This window comes from Ostrinia furnacalis, unplaced genomic scaffold (genome assembly GCF_004193835.3).
Source record: "Ostrinia furnacalis isolate ACB-3 unplaced genomic scaffold, ASM419383v2 OfSCF7348, whole genome shotgun sequence".
Taxonomy (NCBI): domain Eukaryota; kingdom Metazoa; phylum Arthropoda; class Insecta; order Lepidoptera; family Crambidae; genus Ostrinia; species Ostrinia furnacalis.
In genome coordinates, this window is record NW_021137587.1 from 351515 (window position 1) to 372738 (window position 21224).

General features: G+C 37.5%; 1 protein-coding gene across 1 annotated transcript; it reads right to left on the minus strand.

Moving 5' to 3' along the window:
* Positions 1 to 2175: 2175 nt before the first annotated feature.
* On the minus strand, positions 2176 to 20193 carry LOC114364090 (uncharacterized). The gene is made up of 12 exons (XM_028320087.1): positions 18470 to 20193; positions 16954 to 17192; positions 16223 to 16446; positions 15802 to 15965; positions 15415 to 15596; positions 11502 to 11650; positions 8692 to 8860; positions 7429 to 7622; positions 6816 to 6936; positions 5337 to 5526; positions 4433 to 4575; positions 2176 to 2761 (listed from the first exon to the last, which is right to left on the minus strand). Exons 1-12 carry the CDS (start codon positions 19980 to 19982, stop codon positions 2207 to 2209), a joined length of 3843 nt encoding a protein of 1280 aa, XP_028175888.1. The 5' UTR covers positions 19983 to 20193; the 3' UTR covers positions 2176 to 2206.
* Between the last annotated feature and the right edge of the window lie 1031 nt (positions 20194 to 21224).

Consider the following 21224-nt stretch of genomic DNA (forward strand, 5'->3'; position numbering starts at 1 on the left):
TAAATGGCTCTATTATACCGTTTCTAGGTTTACACAACACACAGCATAGTCATACCACACTTGTACGATAGCGTACCTACATTGTTTTACAAATATCAGCAGTGTTGTTATTTTTTGTCATTTTTTTAATGAACTACGTGTACGTAGACTTTTTTGTCAATGTATTGAGATTAGTCAAAATGTACAATACTAAAATATTTCATTAGATTTAAAAAAAACAAGTCGTTCTTTTAAAAATGCAGCTTCATACTTTTAATCATCATCGTCAAAATAGTATTTAGGTACCTTCTTGTATAGATCTCCCAAAATTTTTCCACTGTCTGGCAAAACAGACAAAGTTTTGCCAGAATGTATCGTTCTAGCTTTAATTGATTCACCAAATCTATACTTATAATAAATCTGTAGAGAGGTCAATTCTGTACATGAAATATACATATTTTCAAAATAACTATCAGGGGGTGATTAGTGATCGATACTGATGCCAAAAATGCAATCAGTAAAATTTTTGTCTGTCTGTCTGTCTGTATGTCTGTCTGTCTGTCTGTCTGTCTGTATGTTCCTTATAGAAACAAAAACTACAAGACGGATTTTAACGAAACTTGGTACAATTATTCTTCATACTCCTGGGCAGGTTATAGTATACCTAGGAATTCCCACGGGAACAGGAATTAGCGGGAAAATTCTTTTGTATGAAAAATCTAAACCGCTTAAGTTAGACGCTTGAAATTTGGCATGTAGGTACCTTAGTAAACTTAAAGCTTAGTTACAACAAGGAATTCCCGAAATTCCCACGGGAACGGAAATAAACGGGAAAATCCTTTGGAATGAAAAATCAAAACCGCTTAAGTTAGAAGCTTGAAATTTGGTATGCTATTACCTTAGTAAACTTAAAGCTTAGTTACAACAGGATATTGCAAAATTCCCACGGGAACGGGAGTTAGCGGGAAAAACATTTGTATGAAAAATCTTAACCGCGTAAGATAGATGAAGAGGGTAAAACGGGATCCACGCGTACGAAGTCGCGGGCGGCCGCTAGTCATAAATAAATTACTTTGTCAATATTTTGTATGTGGTGTTAGAAACGTGTTTTCGTGTTGCATCACTGCACTCAGGTTTTACAGTCTTCATCGTGCATCTAACAAACAAAAATACTTATCCAAAATTTCTGAGCTTCTAAACTTCTAATGCCCATCAATCTAATAAACTGAACCTGAACGAACTTGCAGGGGTATCAAGACATATGGGGAGACTTAATTTACTGATTAGGAGTATTAAATTATGCCCCTTTTCACCATCAATCCCTAATTTTTAAGTGACCCCTATGAAAACAAAATGCCTGATATGTGTTACCATAGGGGTTACTTAAAAATTAGGGATTATGGTGAAAACGGGCATAATACCACAGAATAATAATAAGTACTACGTACAGAAGTTTTACTTCGCGAAGGTATTTAAAAAAAATATGCTCAATGTCATTAACAATATGGTGTAATTTAGCCTGTCTCAAGAGTCAAGCACGCACAAGCAGCCATTTTGTTGACAAACGTCAGTGATCGGCACTGCGCCGAAGCTATAGGGCTGACTTCGGTAAAATGATGTGACGTGAGGTGCCAAACTGCGGAAAATGGCGGAGGAAATACATGATTTAGCATGAATTGAGAATGTTACTAGGTATGCAAAATCACTTGAAACCTATGTTACAGTTAAGCTTTTACATTTGGGGCNATGAATAAAACTACTTATTTACCTCTCAGTGTCTTGAGGCAACTTAAAAAAGTACATTCTGTGTTTTTATTATTATTTAGGCAGTTAAATACTGCACAGTATTTAGTACACCATTTTCTTTATTTTCTTCCATCATACACAAGAATACGCGTGCGTGAGTCAATGTTCGCTCGTATATGAGGCCTTGTCGAATAGTATCCTGTAGGTGGGCCATCGTGCGTATTTAGTTTTCGATGTAAACTCGCGGAGATGAACAGGCCTGATAATACTCCTAATTAGTAAATTAAGGCTCTCCCTAAAAGTCTTGACCCCAGCACCTTCTTTTAGGTTAATTAAATACCAAAATTGACCAAAAACTGATAAGAGGTTCATGCCCTATCATCCTTCGTCATCCATCATTCCTACCTTCATAGGTAGCATATACTCGTAGATAAAAAATATGAATAAAAAGCAAGGGTATCAATTTATTAGGTAAACAACGCTATCTAGAATATCGGTAGTATTGAGCTCCACTTCGACCAGGCCCGTTAGTAGTCCACTCCCACTCATCCAAGTCCTGGTCATCATCATCTCGTCTGTACAACCTCCTTTGAGGATATTCCTCTCTTCCCTCCCATATATCTTCTCCCCCGTCCTGTTCTTCCTCAATGATTTCCAAATCATCATCGTCTAATGTTCTTTCGTCTTCCTCTTCATTTCCTTCTTCTTCCTCTAATATTTCTTCTAAGCCATCATTTTTATCTCTCTGAATCTCATACTCCACTTCTGCTTCGGGAATTTCCTCCAGTACTTCTCTATGTGCTACTAGATGTTGCCTTCTTACTGGCGGAACTTCTATAACCTCTGGCTCGGGTTTTTCTTCGATTTGCTGTGGTTCTTCTTTCTCTTCTGTCTTTTCCTCTGAAACTTCTGAACTTTCTTTGTCTGATTTAGTTGAAAACGTAAAAACTTTGTGTAATGATTGCATTGGAATGACGAATGTGAGCGTTAAAATTATCGACGACAGAAGAATTGCCACGATTTCTTGTACGTTTAACTGTGAACAAAAACAAAAACACAATGATTTATAATTAACTTAATTTACGATGCATCTGAATTTAAATAACTATGGGACTCCTTGAGATGGATGGCAAATTTAGAAATAAACATCGAGTGGAATTTAAAATGCTTCATAAATTTATGTGTTTGTAGAAGCCTTCCACTTCCCATTCAAAGACGCGGCGTGAATGTAAAGAGGTCATTACTGGCCGCCCATTGCGATACATACACGGATATTTCTAGCAACATTGCTTAAAACAGGTCCGAAGTCGTTACACATGTTACAAAACTGTTATCAACTAAAAGTAACTATGAATTAATCTATTTTTGGATGTAAACAAAAACACGCTTACGGAAAGTTGGGGTTATTTTTTGAGCCCACTTCTAGACGCTTCGTCGTTTATTTACTATCATAATTAGAAGGTTCTACAGTAGATTAGTAATCCAATTATTGTGGGGTGGCGGATATTTTTAAAAGTTTTTTGTGGCTATTTTTAATGTTGTTATTGGAAGAATGATTTAAGTGGCGAGAATGTTTTGAATATTAACTTTAAACTAAACTTAAAGAACAGCTCTTTGAATAATATTGGTTCTAGATAATTTATTTTTTATTGAGGCTGCTTAAGATAAATATAAGTAGGTATACTTTTTCCGACAGTGTTCCTGAATACAGTTTGACATTTCTCTGGTAAACTTTTTAACTGTATCTCGCGATCCATATTACTTTACTGGACATAATATATGCGTAAAAATGCAGACTTCGTCTCTGGTCAGGACATGAGATACCATCGGAAAATAACCTGCTGTCACGGGCTCACCCAAACCGAGTTATTTATGTAGGGGCAGTTTAGCCCCGTGACCCTGTCGGGTGGACGCAAAATATTGTGGGGAAAACCCTGGAAATGTGATATGTTGACGGCAGACTTAGATTTTTATCGCAAAATAGCATCTGTTAAAATTACATAAGTTATCATAGTATTTTTTAGTCTTCGTGAGTATATTTTGCATAGAAGAATTAACGACTGTATGTTTGCGTTTAGAATTTAGAGTACTAAACTCAATCTGCATGCAAGGATAGTCAGAATTTTGTCCTTATAAATCTAATTATGTTGCTCGTATTGTAAGATAATTGTTAGGCTTGTCAGTTCTACCGGGTTCACGTCTTTGTATCCGTATCTTCCACTTGGGTTTTTTGACAAAACAGCCTAATTATATCAGATTTTAAACTTTCGCGTTCCATTTCAACTAAAATAGTAAGACACGGGTCTTAACGCGACGTTTTTATTGAGTTACATTATGTACTCACGGCTTATGAGTTACATTATGTAGTCTGCTTGTGACCACGGCTGCAGCATCGCAGCCGAAACGTCAAGCCGTGACTACATAATGTAACTCAATAATAAACGTCGCGTTAAGACCCGTGTCTTACTATTTCAGCCTTATTATTCGGAAGAGTACTGCTTGGTGTAGTTACAATCATACTATTATTTTTTATTATTGGCCACATTGTTGTATAAAAAAAATGAATTTTTTGACATGGATTATGTACAATCAAGGCAATTGGACATGACTCCAGCCTTTGTTGAATACAGGATCATTATAACACTGATGCGCAAAAGTCCAATTGCGCAATTCTCTTGAGATGCTGAATATGCTGGGTAGAACTTACCAAGGATGTAAGAGTAAATTCAGTAGAAGTTCTGACTGTGCCAGCGTTTGTGAGGAAGACGATGAACTGGCACAGGTAGAGGGCGTACGAGAGTCGGCTGGTCAGCACCAAGAAACGACTGCTGAGAAGGTTCAATAGCCAATCTGAAACAGAAAATAAACTTACTGTTGGTATACTCGCATTGTGCTCTTGAAATTCAAAATCTTATCTTATGTAATCTTTCTTAAATCATGAATGTTTCAAATTCTGCTAAGACTGTATATCTCAATTAAGGTGCATAAAAATATACATAGACAATATAATTTGTGAATGTCCTGGGACAACAAAAAATTCGTCTTCGTAAACTCTACCATTGAAGTGAATGTTGGTGGTATTACTGGCTTATTAGTGAATTATTTGTTACTAGCTTATTTGTCACCCACGTGAAATTTAGTGTACAATCATACTGTAAAGTTTCATCAAAATCCATTCAGTAGTTTTAGCGTGAAAGAGTAATAAACATCCAGCCATCCAGATTCCAGACATCCATACAAACTTTCGCATTTATAAATTAGTAGGACAAAATCACATTAAAATTTATTACCATCACATTAGAAGCTACAGTTCTGTGTTTCATAGACACTCATTCATCTAGATCAGTGGTTCTTAACCGGTGGTCCGCGGACTACTGGTGGTCCCTGGAGGCATTCCAAGTGGTCTACGAAGACATCGTAATAAACAAGTGACGTGACATGATGAGTCGAGTCAACACAATGCAAACGGCGCACAGTGGGGGAGAAATCGACCTCGCCTTTCATAGGATTTTGAAAAAAAAAAAAGTGGTCCCTGACAAGACAGAAATTTGGTAAAACGGTCCCTCGTGACTTAAAGGTTAAGAACCACTGATCTAGATTCTAGAACTAACCACAGTGCCCACTGTGCACGATGTAGATAATCCAGGCGATAGCCAAGGCCGAGGCCACGGGTGCAAAAGTCGCGTATTGGGCAGCAAACGTTACGTTGTACCGGTACGTGGTGGATCCAGCGTCTAGTCCTGCCCACCACACCAGACCCCAGAGGTTCAGGCTGGTCAACCAGCCGAGGATCAGCATTATCTGAAAAGAAAATTGGAGATTTCGAAAAGTTGTGGAAAGTTTTTGCCAGTGTTTGTGCAGTGTGCAATAAAGAAGCGCCTTTTTTAGGTACTTAGATACAAATTACGTTTCGTACCCAACTTTTTATTAATTGCTAGTGCAATATAAGATTTTAAATTATTGGTGGTGGTGAATATGTATATCGAACTATGGACGTTTTTTTTTTGCAGTGCCTATACTGCTTGTATACTCCTCATCTTAGAATTGCTAAAAGTCTCGTAACATTTATTTAATTTAAAAAATGTTGACGAAACACTATTAATAGCAAACTGGATTAAATGACAAAAAATAGATACGGTCAAGAATTCAATTTTAAGACGTAAAACTAAACTAACTCGTGTAAGCACTATGAATATGTAACAAACTGGATTTTAGATATACGGTCAAAGGGCACAGCCAATCAAAAAAATAAATATAGCAACGTCATCGTTTGGAGATGATGTAAAACTAAACAAAAACACTATGAATAATGTAACAAACTGGATTTGATGGAATATACATAGAAGTAGGGCCAAAGAACATAGTCGACCAGAACATAAATATTAGAGACGTCATCACTTAGAGATGACGTAAAACTGAACAAAAATCACAATGAATATGTAACAAACTGGATAAGGTGGAATAAAGGTATGGTCAATGAGCATAATTAACCAGAAAATAAATATTAATGACGCCATCACTTAGAGATGACGTTAAACTTAACAAAAAAAATATGAATATGTAAATGGAACTAAAAACTGGACTAAGTAGACTAGAGGTAGGGCCAAAAAAGAATTCCACAGAGCAACTCAATTATTTATAACACGAGTTTGGTGGTCTCGGTATAGAGACTTTGTACTTAACGGAGATCAATATCTAGAATACTTATCGGTCATTCGAATTTACGTAGGATTGAATGGCGTGCTTGGTCGATTTTTTTAGTGTAGATTTTTTTCTTGCCATTGTTAATGTTGTTTTTATTTGTCCATAACTCCAAATGAGGATTATTTTAATGTAATATATCAGAAACCAGCTATTTTCATGAAAAATCGCACTAGTTACATGTGCCAGAATGTTTAGCTTGATTTGCCATCATCCATGCAACGTACCAACAATACCTAAAGCCTTGACCACCTAGTCCATCGCAAAATAAATTTTACAAGTACTATGCATTACACTGCTTGCAAGTTGAGTACTTACTCTTTTGCTAGGACTAGAGTACATTAATCACTTAAGTATTTATAATTTAGGTAACAGGTCTTTCAGCTCACCTTCCCATGCTTCGAAGGCTTCTTCAAAGCGAGCCCTAGGCTAAGTCCAATCAAGTAGGGCGTAGACCGGTGTAGAGTCGATGTGTAACTCAAGCGAGCAGTTCGGTACAGCTGGCTGACACTGAAACAGAATCGCTAATTAGTAGCATGTTAATTACAATCGTTAAAAATAGGTAGGGCTGGAAATTCTGATTTTGTCTGGCTTGTACTATGATGCTTGTTTATTAATAACAGTAATCAAACTTTATTTTGAAATATCAAATTAAAATTATCGAGCTCGCGGGACTCGTTTTATACAGAAGAGGACTCTCTCGGCGCATAAGCTGTCTTTAATACCCAGATGAGGCATAGAAGTTAGGTAGGTTTTTTCGGTAGTTCTCACTCTTTTTTCATCCATCATTTCAGCCTATGCCATTTGACTCTGGAATGTCAAAAAGTACAACCTCTCGCCTTTATTTATACAGCTATTGCTTGCATGATTTCTCTCTAATTTATAATCGAGCAACGGCAGAGAAGGTGGTCCATTTGAGCCGTAACCAAACGAAATCCTCGTTAGTAATATTGCCAATCATAGTTTAATATTTTTGCTGTAAAAACCAAATAATCTTCTCACCTAACTCCATGATAAGCCAGCATCGTCAGCCTGTGTTCCTGGACAGTGCTGTACCGGGAGTAAGCGGCAAGCACGTGGATTCCTGGGATGACAAACTTGGCTCCGACAATATCTGACTGTATGGCCCATACTATAGCACTGCCTAGGATCGTCAGCTGCATATCTAGAGCCAGCTGATGGGTTTGTGGTGCGCACTGGAAACAATCATTTAGGTTTTCTGTTTTTAAAGCAGTCATCACTTTAGGGTGGATTGCACCGTAGGCTTGGTTAAAGTTACCATGAAAGTTAAATTTAGCTCTAACAATAGTATTTAATAGTTAAAAGTTTGTTATTTAACAGTTAAATAATACTGTCACCGTTATAGTTACCGCTAAAAACTTGGACGGTAACTTTAACCAATAACCAAGCCTACGGTGCAATCCACCCTATTTCGATTTCTGTTATTATTACAGTTAGATGGTGCAAGCAGCTTAAAGTTTCAGACATTTATTCTCTTGGATCATTGACGTCATTACTCACGCTTTTTCTACACAATTGCTAAATATTGTGCAGGTGGCTTTTCCTTGAGCAGTCAACACACTGACCTTTTTTGTCACTTGTTGCATCGATACAAAATAGATAATAATGTATTCGTAAATTTTATATTTCTTTTGTTTATTTTATGTCGTAAATGCAAATAAAACTTAAAACAAACTGGTCTATTTTTCAAGATTTTATTTTACCCCTCTACATAATTAATGTGATATCCATTTAAAATTAAAGCTTTGGATTTGTAAATTCAGTTAAAGATAAAAAAAAAGAACAGACATGACTGCATGTTGATAAGGAAACCCTAAAGAGGCTTTTAAAATTGTGGATTCACCAAAATACTTATGCCCGTTTTCACCATCAATCCCTAATTTTTAAGTGATCCCTATGAAAACAAAATTCCTGTTATGTATTACCAGAGGGGTCACTTAAAAATTAGGTATTGATGGTGAAAAGGCATTACACTGAAAAAAATGTTTAGTTACTGCTTACAACAACAAAAGTGACCACCGAACTAAGTGTTAACTATAACCAAACTAAGTCTAGCTCACTACAGAATTATTTGTTTAATTTACACAACATTTTGTTCCTCATAACTAAAGTGTTTGGTGGTCACTTTTGTTGTGTAAGCAGTACCAAACATTTTTTTCAGTGTAGTGGTTTTAAAATAAATAAGTAGAGTTAAACCTTTGTCGTCTCTATATGATTTATTAATCATCATCATCTAAAACCTACCATATCCTCAAATCCAAAGTAGTTCTGCACGTACAGCAGGTTCCACCACCAGCCTTCCTGGCAAACTTCCACGTTCTTGGTGACGAGGGACCCCCACATGGGGCCAGAGGAGATGTTGTCCCACACATAAGCGTAGAACAGGACCACGGCTAGCAGGGCTGGAGTCAACCTGAGGAGGAGCAGTAATCATCATCATCATCATTTCAGCCTTAGGACGTCCACTGCTGAACATAGGCCTTTCCCAATGATTTCGACAATGACCGGTTGGTGGCGGCATGCATCCAGCACCCTCCTGCTACCCTTATGAGGTCGTCGGTCCACCTTGTGGGTGGACGTGCTACGCTGCGCTTTCCGGTACGTGTTCTCCACTCCACCTTGCTACCCCAACTTTATTGCAAATTACAGTACAAAGGATGGACTTAAAGCATTCTCTGCCAGTCAACCTTTGGGTCATGCAGAAAGGCAGTGTGATTTTGATTGGGTGTAAACTTGAATAAATAATTAATGCATTTATGCGTAAGCAACTATTAAAATTAAAATAATAAACTAATTAATTAAAAATCAGTTATTTTCCTTTTCTGTCTATATTAATCGATTTCACTTTCATGAAAGAACAGACAAAATAAGGTTTTGTATAAAATGTATAAAGAATTAAGAAGTAAGCATTATTTAAAGTAAAGTAAAGTTAATAATGGAATAGACACGTACTACGACATCAGGTGAGATTGGGGTCAAACATGAATAAAATACGACTGAACATAGCAAAGATACAGTAAAAGATGTTACAACCTTACAACGCGTGTAGTTGCATGTTAATTACAAATTACAATTAATTGTGTAAAGTCTAAAAGGGCTGTGAACAGAACTTGAGAAATGTTACACATATTTTATTTATAATTACGTGTTGCTTTCCACGCTGATAAATTTTAATTGCCTAAGAATAAATAAAATTGCTAAAGATTTGCGATCCTGTGACTAGTTTCATATTTTATTTACTAGCGGCCGCCCGCGACTTCGTACGCGTGGATCCCGTTTTACCCCCTTCATCTATCTTACGCGGATTAGATTTTTTCATACAAAGGTTTTTTCCCGCTAACTCCCGTTCCCGTGGGAATTTTGCAATATCCTGTTGTAACTAAGCTTTAAGTTTACTAAGGTACCTGCATGCCAAATTTCAAGCGTCTAACTTAAGCGGTTTAGATTTTTCATACAAAATGATTTTCCCGCTAATTCCCGATCCCGTGGGAATTTTGGGAATTCCTTGTTTTAACTAAGCTTTAAGTTTATTAAGGTATCTACATGCCAAATTTCAAGCGTCTAACTTAAGCGGTTTAGATTTTTCATACAAATGGATTTCCCCGCGAATTCCCGATCCCGTGGGAATTTCGGGAATTCCTTGTTGTAACGAAGCTTTAAGTTTACTAAGGTACCCACATACCAAATTTCAAGCGTCTAACTTAAGCGGTTTAGATTTTTATACAAAAGGATTTTCCCGCTAATTCCCGTTCCCGTGGGAATTTCGAGAATTACTTGTTGTAACTAAGCTTTAAGTTTACTAAGGTACCTACATGCCAAATTTCAAGCGTCTAACTTAAGCGGTTTAGATTTTTCATACAAAAGGAATTTCCCGCTAATTCCAGTTCCCGTGGGAATTCCTAAGTATACTATAACTTGCCCAGGAGTATGAAGAATAATTGTACCAAGTTTCGTTAAAATCCGTCGAGTAGTTTTTGTTTCTATAAGGAACATACAGACGGACAGACAGACAGACAGACAGACAAAAATTTTACTGATTGCATTTTTGGCATCAGTATCGATCACTAATCACCCCCTGATAGTTATTTTGAAAATATATTTCATGTACAGAATTGACCTCTCTACAGATTTATTATAAGTATAGATATAGATTATGTTTTGACACAATTCAGACGCCCGTATTCAGAAACATTACTATGATGTCTCACAGTGCGCGTTGATGCACAGGGTGACACACGAACCAATCACAGAGCTCTATTCAACGCTGTGCGTTCGATTTGCTGCTTCACTTAAGGAAGCATCGTTTGTGAAAACAGGCGATAGTTACAATTGTGTAAAACTACGAGTATGTGCGCAGACTTTTACACATTATGTTCTTCCCTATATTTTACTAAATTCCACAGTACCCGCTATAGGGCTAACGCATAACTGAGTCAGTGCCTGAAGTATAAATATAAGGATGTTTTTCTGACGTCAAACGTCAGCTAGACTTTAGATGTGCTTCAGACTTGTATGCTCTGTCACGTCATAATATGTTAGTTGTATCACCAGTCTCGTGCGACTCCCATACATCAGGCACTAACTTAGTAGAAATACAAACTGGCCCATATCTGAGGTATAAAGAATATGATGATGTAGTACGTAAGAACCCCCCTATCCGTCCCCCGGACACGGCCTGAGCCGAGGTCCGAGCCTACCGTGGCGCCCTCAGGCCGCGTCCGTAGTCCCCTCGATCGGGCCCACTAGAGTGAGCCCGCCGTAGGCTGGACTTTGGTCCAACACCGCGGTGGGCAACCCTCTAGTTGGGTTCGCCACTGATCGGGCGCCTTATGCGCTCGATACGGCCCGATCGCGAACGTCGGTCTGCGACCGACGCGGACGAGCCTCGCGAAGCGAAGCCCACACTCGGCCTCGTCGGCACGCGCACCGACGATCGCCAAACGGCTAGAGTACCTTCTGTACTCGCCACTCTGCCCGGTGAAGATGGAAAAGCTCCACAAGCTACCAGCGCGCGTCCCTTAAAAAAAAAAACGTAAAAATCCTTCCCAACAAACCTGAGATATCTCGAGAACAGTCTCCTAAGCGTGCTGCTATGGCTGTCCCCACAAGCCCTGTGAGCCATCAGCGCCCCGCTAAGAAGTAGGAAGCAGTCTGTGAACACCCAGCCAGCTCGACACCAAGACCACCACGGCGTGGATACTGTCTGGAAATAAAAGAGGTTTTATTCGCAACGAACGAACGAAAAAGTAGGTCCACAGTCTTAGAACTGGCTGGAAACTCGAAATTGAAAATCGACGACAAAAAAGAAATGACATCTGTTTTTTTTATAACTCATGTGCGTATACCCAGCCAGTGTCATTATAATAATATGCAAACATCAAATTATGTTTAAAATATGTTTGTCAGAATTATATCTTAACTCTACATTGTGATTGTTAATAAAATGTAATTAACTAAATTGCCTTTGAGTAAATTCGCAAATTATAATGTTGACTTGGTATTGTTTTGGATAAATAACGCCTGATACAATACCACCTGCCATCTTTTGTAACGAGAAACGTTGTTCAAATTAAAATAGCAGGAGTCCTCGACATCACTTCATTCTTTGGTAAATCTACAATATAAATAGTTCTAGATCTATATTATAAGAAGTTATTCAAATATTACATTGCTTTGGAAAATTATAAAAAACATTAAGACAGATTTTATGTGCATCTGCTTAGGCTTTCTTTTAGTATGTCTGACATCAGAATGTGACTGAAAAAGAATGGCTATTGATCACACTTTGACTCAAAAATAGTAAAGAAAATAATGAAAGAACTTCATAAAGCCAGTCATAACAACTTATTATGATAGAAGGGATACAATTATGAACAATCTATGAACAATGAAGAGTCTGAGTAAATAAATTATTCCGTGCCCAACCAAACCAATGTCGTACAATTCAAACCATATTGTCATACATAGCACGTGTCAATTTTGTATGATGTGAAAATGGTGTAATTACCCTGCCTTGATCCCATTATCGTTTTGTCATTTCATTACGGAATTCTGAGTCATTTGGACATGGCGCGCGCGCGCGCCGCCAAGCGGTGTCGTCTGGCAACCTGCCAGTGCCAACAAATCGCTACACACAAACAATTTTATTTCCACTAAGAAAACTGACGAAATTCACCCGTAACTCTTCGGTATAAGAAATTTTAAATACTTTCGATCTAGTGCAGTCGAAAAGCTAATTGGAGATTTATCGATGTTTGATATTTCATTCATGAAGCGTTATATTATGTGTATTGCATAGAATGATTGACGTAACCTACTATGTATTAATACTCTCCCGAACTGCCTATATGAGAATCTTCTCATGAACTCATCCGAGTTCAAGTACGTTTGTATTTATAAAAAGAATGTTGTGTCTGTTACACTGTCATTTAGCCTTGATAAGATAGTTGCAGTTAATATTTTATTTCGATATTCTAGAAAATAACTTTGGGCAAGAAGAATTGTATCAAACTATCCCACTGGATACAAGAACGATAGAGAAACAAATACTTATTTAAATAGCAGAATTACACAAATCATAAAAGGTCACAAAACAAAAAGGGTGCATAATGAATAATGCATTATTTTGATCATTGTCATTTTTTTTATGCTTAACAAGGCAGGTATTTGACCACAATCGCACCTGATGTTAAGTGGGATGCAGTCTAGGATGGATTTCAGCGCAACATCGTCCATATAACATCATATCAATCAAAAATGTCACCATGAGCGCATCGATAGAATCAGAACAACGTTACAACACTAGACATTTATATTCGGGCAGATGCCCGCAATGTCCCACGGCTAAGGTTAACTGTCGGCCGGCGAAATTATACGCAGATGCGATACTGGGCAGCACGTGATACGCAGTTTAGACAACTACAATACAAATAGTTTGGAGTAAGTTAGCTAAACTAAAATTTAGCAATGCAATGTTACCGTGATAACGTAGAGTTGTAGAATACAATTTAACTGAAATTTAAATGAACAAACTGAAAAACTGTCAATATGCCAAGATTATTCTGCAGATAAAAGTTATCCGATGGGTGCAAAAACTGCCCTTATTGATATTAATTTAGCTACTTTTATTATTATGCACCTATTTTGAAAAGCTGCTCAAGATTTAATGTAAACTCTGTAGTCTTTAATGTTTAATTCAATATATCGATTTTTTTCATTTTCACTACTTAGAACAAACTTCCAAAACAAAATTAATTCATCTTACAAACACGAGATAAACTTTCTCATTTAGCATTCGACTTACATGTGTAGGTACAATTATGACTGAAATATAATAAAGATTCAGACCCCAGACCTCAAAGGTGGGAAAGTTATAATATAGGTTACTATAAAAAGTTCAATGTAACTCTGCTTTTCTTTATTGAATGCCTTTTAACATAGTAATTTGTTATCCAATACCTTACTGCGTACCTGCACTGTGACAAACTAGTGTCGTATTACGTACATTACGGATTAATACGGATACGGCGCGGATACATTACGGATATGATACCAATCGAGTCAATCGGCGCACATAATCGTTAGGGAAGCGATTGGCTTATTACTGGCAAGGGATACACGTTGATTGATAGCTTAATTAGGTTTCATCCGATATTAGTACTGATAATAATATTATCTGTCCCCAATATTTATAGTAATAGTACTTACGTACATTTAAATTAAAACGAAAGTAATATTTTTACAGAGATCCAAGCTTTTTTACTTTTTATATTTCGTGACTCTACCTTAATGTGTAGGTCGTATTTATAATAATAGTATAAAGTAAAGTTTATAATAATATTCGATCCTATCTAGGTAGGTATATACTAGAAACATTATAATTACGTTGTAATTGGTTCCTTATTAATAATTACTCGTGTATGGAATCATTAATAGTTTCTTAGAATATTGTTATTTTAACCACCCTATAGATATAAACACGTTCATGGTTGCATATTTACTGTAGCAGAATATTACTGTATGGTTTCAAATGTTTTGGTTAACTAGTTTTACAACTGTAAACATCAAAATTTCCATTCAGAAGCCGGTTGAGTTGGGAATAAACTAAAACTAACAATTTCGATTTAACGTCCGACATTTTTTATGCATTTATTTTGACCTAATATCATGCTTAAACAAGGGAGAGTTTGCATTTTTATTATAATGTGTGTAACAAAGGTGGCAAATAAAATTGAATTTGAATTTGAACCTTAAATGAATAAGTAGTATAACATTCCGTCATTTGCAAAATTTTAGGCCTGGCAATAAATTAACTGGAGTTAATTTTAATAACTCGTAAAAATACTACTTTTAAACGCAATCAGTCAAAATACTCAACCATAGTTTACTGTAAGGAAGTTAGTGACCAATAAAAGTCCCAATAATAACGACAACTCAACTCCCTCCTTACTAGTATACGCAATTTAAAAAAACCGGAGTAGCAAACAACACAAAAGAACTCTGGCAGTTTAGTTTTGGCAGTAATTAGGCCAAAATTATAAAGAGCTGTGGTTTTCTGAATAAAGAAAAATAAAATAAAATAAATAAAATACATTCTTAAAAAACTATTTGTGATTGCGTTTTCCGGTACGCGGCCTCCATTCCAGAACCTTGCTGCCCCATCGGCCGTCAGTTCTGCGTACTATGTGCCCTGCCCACTGCCACTTCAGCGTGGACACAGCGTGGGACGTCCACCCACAAGGTGGACCGACAACCTGATAAAGGTAGCAGGAAGGCGCTGGATGCAGGCCGCTACCAACCGTGCGATGTAGAAGTCATTGGGGGACACCTATGTTCAGCAGTGGACGTCCTGTGGCTGAAATGATAATGATGATGATGATTTGTGATTGGCAATTTTTGATTAGCTTCTAGTTATTATTTCCTGAAACTGTAGAAATAAAATAAAATATTTGTGTAAACATTCCTCACCTCAGTAATCTTCAGCCTGTTCGTATAAGGCATGACGGCCACTGGCAGGAACTTATGAGCGAAGAGCAGAGCCAGGGTGGCCAAGCCGCGCACTCCGTGGATGCAGGTGATCTCATCGTCCGTGCCAGGAGCTACCAGCTTGTTGATGGTTTGATACAGCGAGAAAGAGCTTAGGAAGCCATCTGGAAGTAAGTAAATCAATTAATTAAGTCAAGGTCGCACCAGATCATCAAAAGGGCAGACTCTCGGCGAGCTATGGTAAAATGGATCTTGGAGTTCTTCCTTTACAAAGGAGAACGCTGCAAAAAGTGGCTACCTAACGCTGGTCTCTACGAACTATATGACGTAAAATCAAAGCCTTATTTAGGTTATCATGTACCTACCTACCTTTTGTCTTTTGGGGAGCTGCATCTTCTCCTTCACCTGCCTCTTTCTCGCCGTCCCCTTTGTCTGTTTCGCCATCTTTCTGCTCTTCTTCTGACTTTCTCCTAGAGAAATAGTCTTGCATAGTCGCCACAAATACCAGAAGAAGGATGACGCCATAGAAAGATCTGGAAATTAGAACCTTCATAAGTATCTTCAGTTTAAAATATGTACACACGCTCTAGACTAGAATGACGGTTATTTCCCAACAGCATTTCAAAGTCAAACATTTTATTTGACATTTTTTAGCCTTAAAATAATCAGACTTAAGCATATCGTTGGCGGTATTAAAAAGACCTCCAACCCAGTCTGCTCATAGCAATAGAGTATAGACTTGAATAGACCGCATTAAGTGCAAGTACGTTCAGAGCTAGTTGTCACTCACAATGTCAAAATCGTGGGCAGTTCCAACCAGTCCTCCCACCACTCGGCTCCATCGTACTCCTGGCAGTCGTTTGGATCCACCTTGACTCGCACCACCAAGCCGCTGGTATGCTGATAGTGCTTGAGGGCATCCTTGATGACCACCTCCACATCCTGTGGCTCGCAAGCGGTCGGCACGCACACGCCCCAGCTTAGCGTCGAAAAACGCGGCACGAAGTGACCTGGCTAAACAAATCATGATAACGCTTAGTGCCTTGGGAACAATCGTTCGTTTGTTCGTTCAGCCAAATGACGTCCACTGCTTGACAAAGGCCTCCTCCAAGGTTTTCCACATCCAGGTTCTTCCCGCTTCTTAAGAACAATACAATATTACAATAGATTCCTGAAATACTTTGTCTCATATTGTAAATAACTGACTGTTGAAAAGCTCTGAAAGATTCCAACCTAAATTAATTCAAGCATAATTAAAATCTGCCAGTATTTCGAGACACTGAGCTAAATCAAGGAAAACAGTATCAAGATAGCTTTACTTTAAAATATTTATCAGTATGTATATTTTAAAGTCTGTAAACACTAGAAAAAGAGATTGATGTGACTGAGTTTCTTGCGGTACTTCTTCTCAGCACTGGCCCACTTATTGCGCTAAAGCAGTGGTTTAAAAGCCTACTTTCATAAACAAATGAGTTTTATACGTTTTTTTTTTTTTCAAAATATAAAGGAACAAGCACTCACATCATCGATCCTGCTCTTGATCAGGTTCTTGGCTTGCGCCAGATGCACCGGGAGCTCCAGGTCTGGATGATCTGCCTTTAGGTCTAGCCTCGCCAGGCAATACTTCCCCTGAACCTTCACCACACTTCCTGACTCCAACTGAACCCTCGCGCGGCTTGACAAGCACTGATCGAAGTCCCCGAGCTGAATGCCATTGCCTTGGAGTATCCCTGAGGGAATCTTCGCAGTAGCGTCCAACACTGTAATGGAAAATTAAAACTGTGTAATGTGTGCGTCAAGGACACACGCGAACAATAATGCCCTTTCCAACGATGCGCATTCCCTAGGGGGGTCTAGTTTTCGTGCAACACGTATCTATGTCACGTAACGAGCACCTTCACAGAATATGTGACCCAGATTGTCCAAGTGTGGTAAATCATATTTAAAAGGATTTATCACCTATTACAATGTAATTTAATAAACAAATTATTTTGTTAACAGATTAGTACACCACATAATACAAGTATGTAGTAAAATTCCCAAGCGAAACTTAAAGATAACGTCACGTCATGTCTTTACTATTTTAAAGTCATCTGTAGTAAACCAAATATACTCATACAGATTTGTTAAAAAATGAGAGGGAAAGAAAAACAAATTACCTACCTCCACTTCATGGGTAGCAAAACTGGCAACATATTTTATCTGATATCACTACTAGTATACTCGTATGTTTGAATTTAAAGCAACATAGGTACAATATACATTTAAAAAAATTGTAAACCAGTAACAAAATGGAAAAAATATACTTATGGAAATTAAAGGCAGAAAATCATCACTCGAAATCGGTTTTTAAATCCCATAACAAGACTTTTGTCAAAAATCATTAACTACAAAGTCAACAATAACTATTAAATAATCAAGGGTTTTTTATGTGCAACAACTGTTGCTGAAGTATCTGAAACGGTGCCAATAAAAATAAAAACTCTAGTTCTGCAAACAATTGTGTACCTCGGGCGCGATAAGACCGTGAACACACAGTTTAATACATAATACACGAGCTAGCCACAATAAACTTGAGTACATTACACCCTTACCAGGCATTCTATTCAAAAACAGTAAACAGAAAGCGCTCTACATGCATACTATTTTTAATAACGATATTTTCCCGTTTATTTAAATCGAAACAACGCATTATGTATGTAGTTCAAAAACAGTTTAGCTTTGAAAATACAATCGATTTTGGCGAACAAATGAAAAGCTCTCTAAAAGTATAAGTTTTCGCACAGCAAGTTTTAGGAATTCATTTTATCAGCTTTTTTTACAAAAAAATTTAGAGTCCGAGGTGTTGTTGACCGCACTACGCAACTGAGTTTTAGCCAAAATATTCAACTGTATTAAGCCAATAATATAAACAGTAACATGCATTTTTATCAACTCATTCGGAACTGTTACCTACTAAAGTCTCGGCATTTTTTATTAAAAGAAAGCCTATCCTTTTCCAACAAACTCTAAACTCAGATTAGTATAAATTACTTACTGCTGAAGGCCCATAACTTCGTTCCGCGCAACTGCCTCAGGACGATTTGTCCGTGACGTCTACACTCTGGGTTATGAATTCGCGAAAAATTCGGGGCAAAAGTTGGGAAGAATGCATAAAAGTCCTCAAATTCACTGAGCAACATATTCCTGCGATACAAAGCATCCGTCACATGTTTCAAATGACTTTCACTTTTTGGTGACGCCTCGCGACTACTTGCCGATTCCTTCGATGATTTGTCCTTTTTTATATCTTTTTCAGAGTGCTTTTTATGTTCTTCTGGCTTATCTTCTTTGATTTTCGGTTTTGTAACCTTTTCGTCCTTTTTCACTGATTCAGGCACTGGCTTCTTTTCAGTTTTCTTTGCATCTTCTTTTTCAGTTTTTGTTTCTTTTTGTTCGTGTTGTTTTGGTTTCACTTCCTCTTTTTTAGCTGGTTCACTTTTCTTTACTTCTACTTTGGGATCTTTTGATTCTTTCTTTTCTTCTTTCTTAGGTGCAGATGTTGTATCAGGTTTACTTTCCTTCGGAGGTTTTTTCACATCTTGGTGATCTTCTTTTTTCTTAACCTCCACTTTTATTTCTTTTTTTACCGAACTAGATTCTTTTACATGAGGTTTTTCCTCAACTGATTCATCAGACTTTTTCTTTGTTTTAGCTTCTGTTGATTTTTCTTTGGCTTTGTGATCATCACCAGAAGATTCCTTAGGCTTAGCCTCAGTTTTGTCTCCTTTCTTTGTTGTTGCAGGTTTTGAATCACTTTCAACTGACTTCTTTGATGTTACTTTTGGTGCCACCTTTTTAACTTCTTTGTCATCATCATCGTCGTCATCATCATCATCGTCGTCGTCGTCGTCATCATCATCATCATCGTCGTCACCGATTTTAAGTTTGAAGGTGGGTTTTGCTTTTGGTTTCTCATTTGTTTTTGGTTTAGTGACGGGTTTGCTCTCTTTTGTGCTTTTTGCTTTCTTCACAGGACTGACCTTATCGTCATCATCATCTTCGTCGTCGTCGTTATCATCATCTTCATCGTCATCGTCGTCATCATCATCATCATCTTTGAGTGGTATTGTTTTCTTGGTTTTTACCTCTAATTTTAATCCTTGTGTATGCTTACTGCTTTTGCTTACTTGGTCTTGATGTTTCAAACCAGAGTCTTTTATAAAATCCACACCATCATCATCGTCGTCGTCATCATCATCCACTTCACTAACATGTTTTAATTTAAAACTTGATTTCACTTCTTTACGACTGTCCGCTTGTATTTTTTCCCTCGTAACTTTCTTCAAGTCCTCATAACGCTTTGCACTTTCGATTTTTACACTATGCAGTTTCTGACCGACCTTGAGCTCATTCACATCACAATCGTCACATTTTTGTTTCTTTAGTTCGTTTCGCAGCGTTTCGTGGGTTGCTTTAGGTAAATCGCGTACTCGGAATGCGGTGATCACTGTTGCTAGGATAGGTATGCAGATTAAAATTAGAGCTAGCGTCCATTGCGGGCGCGCCATGACCGACGCGATGTTCACGGCGCCATCGTACGTACAACTGAACTTTTCACCCACAAACCGAGTTTATTTCTATCACACACATGATCTCAATGGCAGTTTGGTGGGAGCTTCATTGATGTTCAGTGATTTCGGCGATTTTTTTGTGTTTAGACGGGAATGGTGCGTTTCCCAGGAGATTATTTGAGCGGACTGGCAGTCGGGCACAGCTGATGGCATGCTTCCAAGAGCAGGGTAAAAATAGTGCGGTAAGGCGATTGTCCGCCGCACGAGTCGGATTGATGACGATGGATGGATGTCCGAAAGAGATCGAGTGTGATAGGTCAGCGCTAATTACATTATACTCCTTGACTACTATTATAATGGTAGCTGACACACTTTCGTCAATAATTTGTTTGGTTTGCTAAAAGAATAAAGATTATGGGCCCGCTTTTGTTTTATAATACATTATTCATTGATATCTATATATATAAAAGAAAGTCGTGTTAGTTACTCCACTTATAACTCAAGAACGGCTGAACCGATTTAGCTGAAAATTGTCAGGGAGGTAGTTTAGAGCCAGGAGAAGGACATAGGATACTTTTTATCCCGTTCGAAATTTAAAAAAAAGTCTGCTTATTTATTGCCATTAAGGCGGAACAAAGTTCGCCGGGTCAGCTAGTTCTCGATAAAGCAAATTTACAATAGCTCTTTAATGTCTCTGATATTTAATATACTGAAAATGGGACACGCGTAAACATTAGCAGTTTATAAATTCATGATTTACATTAATTTGTTATTCATTATTTCACTCTTCTAAACAATATTTTTGGTCCCGAAACAATGGTAGAGTGTCATACATACTTTTATTACGTGCAAACATTTTAAAAGTCTTATAAATTACAATATCTATAAAATACTTTTTTTCAATAAGTAATCAAAAGCAAATAACAATTATATTATTTAAAAGTTTGTTTGCAGGTTTAACGTAACTTTAATAAATTAAATGAACTTACACAAAGAGCGTTTTAATGCTTCAAATAATTCTTAATACCATTCAGGGACTGTACTCGTATTTTTCATGCCTTTAAAATTTACATTCTCAATAAAGTGCCCCTTCGCATTGCTTTATAAAATTCTATTGAACTCATATTTAACGTTTATTCTCTCTAATATTGCAGTAAAGCCTAGCTAAAGGGAATTCCCTTTTGTACCCTTTGCACCACCGGCCTGCACCACTGGTGGTGCAAAGGGTATTTTTAAATC